The 7,500-nt window shown below is 43.2% G+C and overlaps 1 protein-coding gene across 1 annotated transcript in view; it reads left to right on the plus strand.

The window, feature by feature from the left end:
* Positions 1-2,007: 2,007 nt before the first annotated feature.
* The window catches only part of LOC308081394 (guanylate cyclase soluble subunit alpha-2-like), a gene marked incomplete at its 5' end in the record, with an annotated part of 13,067 nt that continues 7,574 nt past the window's right edge, over positions 2,008-7,500 (plus strand). Inside the window, one exon of the mRNA XM_080457769.1 lies at positions 2,008-2,151. Within this exon, the coding sequence (XP_080313895.1) occupies positions 2,008-2,151 (144 nt within the window). The remainder of the gene's footprint in view (positions 2,152-7,500) is intronic.

The raw sequence follows: 7,500 nt of genomic DNA on the forward strand, positions 1-7,500 counted from the left end.
TTTTGTAACCCATTTTTTTTCTAAAATATTTGAAAATAGCAGATCTACAAGCTCACAACACGTCGCGATGCGACGCGTTGTGAGCTTGTAGATCGGCTATTTTCAAATAGCCTATGTATAAAATAGGGCTAAAGTGGTTAATGTATGTTTTACAATATCATAATTTATATCTTAGAAGTAACTAGTAACTAAAGTTTTCAAATAATTGTAGTGGAGTAAAAGTACAATATTTGCCTCTGAGACGTAGTGGGGTAGAAGTAAAAGTATTGGAAATTGGAAATACTCAAGTAAAATGCCTCAACATTTTACTTAACTCTTTCAGTGCCAAGAGTATTTTCATAAAGTACTCCCCCAGTGCCAGCAATTTGCGTTTTTTTAAATTTTTAAATTTTGTAATTTTTCATTCAAATAAATGATCTGAATGGGTTTTTAAACCCATAATACAGTTCTACCAGTAGAGAGCAACAAATCGACACATTGATGATCTCGCTGGCTCACTCGCCCCCTCCCAAACAGGCTCACGTCACCATCCGGTCATAACCGGATGTTGACATTTTTGACAATCGTTGATCGGGCTAAATTACGATGCGATACACGACTACGATGACTGATCGTCACCCAGACCAAAGAGAGTAGACGTGGACCTCTCCGTTTGTTTTTTATACCGTGTGAAAAACCGTGACTTTCCCTATTCTGGTCGAAAATGATCGCGGGAAAAAAATGAGAACCGGAAACGGAATCTGCGTCATGAAACCGGAACCCAATGAGTCTGAAGGAGTCAGGAAGCGAAAGTGATCATGAAAAATAAACAGTATAGCGCGACCACAGTCAAAAGTAAAAACTCGGGATTTCTCGTGCTGGCACTGAGGGTACTCGGGAAAAACTCGGGATATCTCGGGGCGTGGCACTGAGAGAGTTAAGTACAGTACTTAAGAAAATGTACTTAGTTACTTTCCACCACTGGTACTCACTCTGTGTCTCAGAGGAGGGCTGTGGGCCGTTCAGAAACCCGCCTGCCATGCATGGGCCTACCCGTGGACTATGCCAGTGACAGCTACCTGGACTATGCGGTCGACCACAACGCTCTGATTTCTATTATTCTCGCGCCATAATATCATATCGTGTACAGCAGGGGTCTTCAACGTTTTTCAGCCCAAGGACCCCTTGCTGAGAGAGAGATGAAGCAGGGCCCCCCCGCTACGTTACATACAATTGTGTTGCCGATTAAACCTTTTCATAGATTCCATAGATTCAGCTTCATTGACTATCATCAGTGTTGTGTAAATAATTTTTTTTTGTTCATTTTAGACATTTAACCACTTCAATACTTAGTACTTGATCCCCCCCCCCCCCTCAAACAGCCGATCTACAAGCGCACAACGCCGTTGTGCGCTTGTAGATCTGCTATTTTCGGCTAATATGTTCCTCAGAATAGAGATGCTAGGGCTCAAGTGGTTAATGAAAAAAAGAATCCTATCACAAAGATTTGGTGGACCCCCTTGAGTAACTCTTAAGGTCCTTACACACCGGGGCGAATTCTTCATGCGAATAAATATGTTTTTTTTTTAAACCTTATAAAATCAATGCAAGCGTCCACATCAGTTTCGCGAAGCGAAAAAGCGTCTTTTAATTATTCGGAACGAGTCCGAATTTTGCGTATATTCGCATATTCGCCGGTGTGTAAGGACCTTTAGGAACCCCCTTGGGGTCCCTGACCCCCTGTTGAAGATCCCTGATGTACAGTATATATCTGCTGCAATGCTCACGCACCTTATGTCTTACCTCAGGTACTTACCGCACGGGATAGATATACTACGTGTAAATTACGTACATAAATTCTTCTTCTTCCTTTTATCTTGCTTGCACCGAAAAAATCTATTTCACCCACTGTTTTACACCTGTAAACGTGTGATGCGACAATACAGATGATTCAGATTCTGTGTGAGCGAGAGGGTGAAGCAGTGTGATTGTCATATTTACGCCTCCATTGTTCCCCCCGCCGTTCAGATCGAGACCATCGGCGACGCCTACTGCGTGGCGGGCGGGCTCCACAAGAAGATTGACAGCCACGCCAAGCCCATCGCGCACATGGCCCTGAAGATGATGGAGCTGTCGGAGGAGGTCCTTACACCCGACGGCAAACCTATCAAGGTGAGATCTGATTGGTGATGATGATAATAACCGGGAAAGCATCGGTGTCATTTTAGATACATAAACATAAGTTTTAGAGAAAACACTTATTTAGAACAACATTTTTAACTCTCTCAGTACCAAGCCCCGAGTTATCCCGAGGTTTTTCTCTGAATACCCTCCCTGCCAGAACGAGAAATCCCGAGTTTTTACTTTTCACTGTGGTCGCGCTATTCTGTTTATTTTTCATGATCACTTTCACTTTCTGATTCCTTCAGACTCATTGGGTTCCGGTTTCATGACGCAGATTCCGTTTCCGGTTCTCATTTTTTTTCCGCTGTCATTTTCGGCCAGAATAGGGAAACACACGTTTTTTCACACGGTATAAAAAACTAACGGAGAGCTCCACTTCTATAATCTATAGTCTGGGTGACGAACAGTCATCGCCGTCGTGTATCACATCGTATTTTTGGCCGATCGGAGAATCTGCGACCACGTCACATCCGGTTTATGACGTATGCACTGTTTGGGCCTGTTTGGGGGGGGGGCGAGCGAGTCAGCGAGGTGATCAATGTGTCTATTTGCTGCTCTCTGGTGGTAGAACTGTCGTATGTGTTTAAAACCGCAATCAGACAATTTATTTGAATGAAAAATAAAGAAATTTAAAAATTAAAAAACACGCAAATCGCTGGCACTGGGGGAGTACTTTATGAAAATACTCTTGGCAGTGAAAGAGTTAAATAGCAGATATACAAGCTCACAGCGCATCACTTTGTGTGGCGCTGCGAGCTGGTACATCTGCAATTTTTTTAATTTTAAATAATTTTGACCCAAAATTAGGTTTGTCTGTGGATTTTATAAATATTGAACAAATTAAATAAGAGCTTTGTGACTAAACTGGATAACTACACAGGATCCAGTGGAACACAGGTTCTTTATTCTTCCATCTCCTGAAAATAACCATTTCATTCCATTAGCGCTGCATGCTCTATCATTGGCCGCCCATCAAGGGCTCATGGGGGTTTGCAGGCCTTTCAACTATAAATTGAGTTTGTGGAACACGTGTCTCACACTCGCAACATATTTTGAATATGAATTGCCTACCCTGCACCAGTGTTGCCAAGTCTGCTTATTATCAGCAGCTTTGGGCTTGTTTTCCTGTCAAATCGTTGCTGTCGGGCAGAAACCATACTTGATCATATAGTTTTTGAATTAGAACAGTTTTGGACATAATGTGGTTTCAAACCGACAGAGGCCAAATGTAGCTGCTTGCGGATTTTTGGCAAAGTGTAGTTACTTATTTGGGCTTTTTTTTCCCCACATGGGGCGCTCTAACGCAACTTTGGAATGATCCGCGGACCCTGTAAAATGGAATGGACGGATGTGAATCCAGTCCAAAAAATGTACCCTCCCGTCCTCTCCAATGATAGGATCTGGAGAAAAAGGTCCATATCTCCATATGGTTTTTTACCGTGGTCAAAACGAGCCATTTTTGACGGGCGATCACTCTGCAATGGCGGATCGCGTTAGAAATATTATTTTTCCAGTTGTTAGACGGGACCCTCGACCATCGTGCACACACCCTTTGTTTACATCCGGATCAGCGTAAACGGTAAGAAGAGCTGGATGTACCCTGTTTTAATTCCCGTCCGAATTTCTTAAAATTGTTTTGTAAAAGATTGCACCGTTCTCTGTCACTCCTTTCATCAGGTTCACTTTCCACCCGGATCTGGAAATAATGTCATCCGAAACTTTCCGCTTCCGTCCACCTACTGTTTATGTGTTTCCTGCAAACGGCTTTATCTTGAGTTAACTGGTTTTGCCCTGGTTTCGTCTAGACACCATAGTTTTAACGTGCTTTCACAAACGAAGGGAAAGCTCCGGTTATATTTTCTTTTCTCTGGACGACGAACAGTTATCCCCTTTTTGTGTTTCCCAACGGTCTGACACGCGATCATATATATCTAAATGTTCTGTGGCCAGCTGGGGAGGTGGGAAAGACGTGCATTTTTGCCAGTATATGGTGCCTTCAGCGTGGCTGCGTCCGCGAAAGTTACCTCGCGGGGGATTTTTTTTCCCTCTGGGGGTCGGGGCATGGATCCTGTGTGTCTACACACACGATCAGACGATGGGTTATTAATGGATATACATGTTCTGTGATCTGTTGAAAAGGTTATAAAACACGAAAATCGCTGGCAGTGGGTGAGTTTATTAATGAATATACTCTGACAGTGAAAGAGTTAACCACTTTAACCTTAAGCTTGTAGATCTGCTATTTAAAACAACCCTTTTTTTCTGGAATATTTTAAAACACAATTCTTGTACGGCACAGAATATTATCAGATGGGGGTCCGCAGCCAAATCTGATAAAATGTATAACTAATAATTCCCCTTTAGGCTAATTGATAAGATGTTGGTTTTCCACACGTGTAGACCCGGGTACGATTCCCAGGTGTTACATTATGTCCCCATGTACATTAGTGTTAGACCCATCAACACTGATTAGCCTGCTGCTTAATGGGCCTGTTCATTTGTCGACTCCTAGTTTTTGTTTCCTTTCCTCGTGTCCTTCCTCCTATTCCTTTATTTCCTCCCTTTTCCGTCTTTGATATCATTTATTCATTGTTGTATCCCTCACTCCTGTCATTCCTTTCCTTGGCTTAATTGCCTTAACGAGATGGGACCAATTAGCTGGAACGCGGTTCACCTTTGTGCTCCTAGCGCTTCTGTTAGCGCCTCGCCCCAGGGATCAAGCTAATGGGTTATGTCGCGCCGCTGTCATCTGGCTAATGTGTTATTTTTGCGTTCCCCCATTTTTGGGTGGGGGTTGTGGGGTGGGGGTATTATTATACTGCGGTGTGGAGCATTTCAGAGCAGCACAGGGTTAGCAGTCGTCTTCGTTGTTCGGTGGCTGACATCGATTATAAAGGTCGCGTTAGCATAATGTCAGGGCAGCGTAGATCTGCGATGAGACACACAGCAACAACGTGTACACAAGGACTCCAATCGGTCCTGTGTGTTTGTATTACTATACGTGTGAGGGACAAATGTCCCCACAAGTATAGTAGAATAGGAGAAATAGACAAGATAAAGTATAGTTTTATGGTTGAAAAAATATTTTAGTTAAAAAGTAAAGATTTTTTTAGATACGTTTACAGTTAGGAAAAGATTCAGGTTGGGATTAGGATTAGACATTTATAGGTTCGATTTAGGGGTTGGAATTGGAGTTAAACATGGTTTATACCTAGTGGCGTGCCAGTGTAATGCACCGAAAAATTGCAAATCTACAATCTCACAACGCGTTGAGACGCTATGCGTTAATAATTAGTTAGAAATTGGTTAGAAATTGCGAAATGTATAAAAAATGACATAGTAATAGAAACGTGTGTGTATGCGCACGCGTACGTGCCAGGCGGCAAGCATTCACTCTTGGAAATGAAGCCAATAAGGAAGTCTTTAAAACGCTTCAGTTCTCAGTTAAAGGCCTAAAAGGTGGCGCTGATTCCCCCGCTCCCCGGCTGCAAAATAATATTCCATTGGAGTCGATGGTGACTTGACGCGACTTTACACTTGGTTTCATTACCTTAGTAAACCCTTTCTTAAAGGGATTCTAGGCAACATTAAGCCTAAATTTAAAAAATATTTATATATATTGCATTTTTTCCCCTCTATCAGCCACTATATAATGATGCTGGGGTGATTTCCTGCATTGAAACACAGTCCTCTTTCTGAAATCCGTATTTTCCCTACTGTTTATGTTTTGACATCTGGGAGTCCAGGACGTAAATGAAACGCACGCATGTGTGCGTCCGTGCGCGTCCGTGTCCGTGTGAACTGTTCGAGTGAAACCGAATGGAACCGAGTGCAGCCGACAAAAATGGAACGAGCCGCCATTGTCTTCTGTGGGCAGTTTTTACTTTTTACTTTCGGTTTTAAAACGCTCTCAAACTTCTTTTTTGAGGCACAGAATTTACTTTTAAAATATCGTTTGGATAGAATGCAGTTGTTTAACTTCATATATGTGGTCAATTAATCATGACAGAGCCTATTTTAAAAAATGTATTCAGAGAACCGGCAGGGGCGGGCAGTGACACGTATGTATCCGAATAAAGCAACCTATTTTCGGCATAGCCCCTTCTAAAGTCCCCCTGCGTCATATTGCCTGGGGATGGGGAAAAGGAGCTGCTGATTGGCTGAAGGGGATTGAACTGCTGATTGGCTGAAGGGGATGTCAGTCAACGGTGCTAACTGTTTGACAACCGTTTTTTTTTTTTTTTTGATCTCTGAACTTGCCTATAATCCCTTTAAGACTTTATGTCTTCAACGGCTAGTTTCAAGTCTTCTTCCCACAGCAGATATCGTTGCTGTCGGCAGAAACCTCTTATCTCCATATTCTAACCTTTGGTGTTTTTTTTTCGTAAATTAACAGCCTATTTGATCATATACTATATACTATATCTATATACTAGACTATATACTAGATCTGCAAGCTCATTTCGAGCTTGCAGATCTACTACTTTAGTTATTTTTGCATTTGAATCCTGAAAAGTAACAGTTTTGGACATTTCGTGTTGTAGCGGCCAATGCTAACGCAGCATTTTACACTCACGATAAGAGAGAATAAACGGCTCGTGTCATGAGCACCAAGCTGTATCCAAAACCATTGATAGCAGGCCTGTGCCAGGGCACCTTGACTCTTGTAATATGCAAAGTGTCAGAACATTATCATAAGGACAAAAAGGTTAACAGCGTAATAGCAATAAAACAACGGTATAATTCTACCACCATTCTTCCTCAGCGTCATGTTGTTCAGAGCGCACACACACACGCACACACGCACGCGCACGCACACACACACACACACACACACACACACACACACACACACACACACACACACACACACACACACACCGTCAGTCACGGCGGCAGAACAACAGCTGTGTAGTTTCCATGGTGACGGTTAGAACACGGTGTTAGGTTGTAATTGACATTTTTTGCTATTAAACATCTTCAGCCCCGCTGCACTGTAGCCTCTAGTGTGCATGTGCATGTGCGTGTGCAGGTGCATGTGCGTGTGCATGTGCATGTGCATGTGCGTGTGCGTGTGCGTGTGCGTATGCGTGTGCATGTGCGGTGCATGTGCATGTGCATGTGCATGTGCATGTGCATGTGCATGTGCGGTGTATGTGGGTGTGGATGTGTGTGTGTGTGTGTGTGCCCGTGTGTGTGTGTGCCCATGTGTGTGCGTGTGCGCGTGTGCGCGTGTGTGCGTGCGCAGTGCTCCAGGTTGTTTTCCAGTAAAGTGGACCTTCATCTCTTCTCAATGCCAACGGCAACTCATGATCAATTTGAACCGCTATACCATCC

This window comes from Gymnoscopelus braueri (genome assembly GCF_963280865.1).
Source record: "Gymnoscopelus braueri genome assembly, contig: SCAFFOLD_503, whole genome shotgun sequence".
NCBI lineage: Eukaryota > Metazoa > Chordata > Actinopteri > Myctophiformes > Myctophidae > Gymnoscopelus > Gymnoscopelus braueri.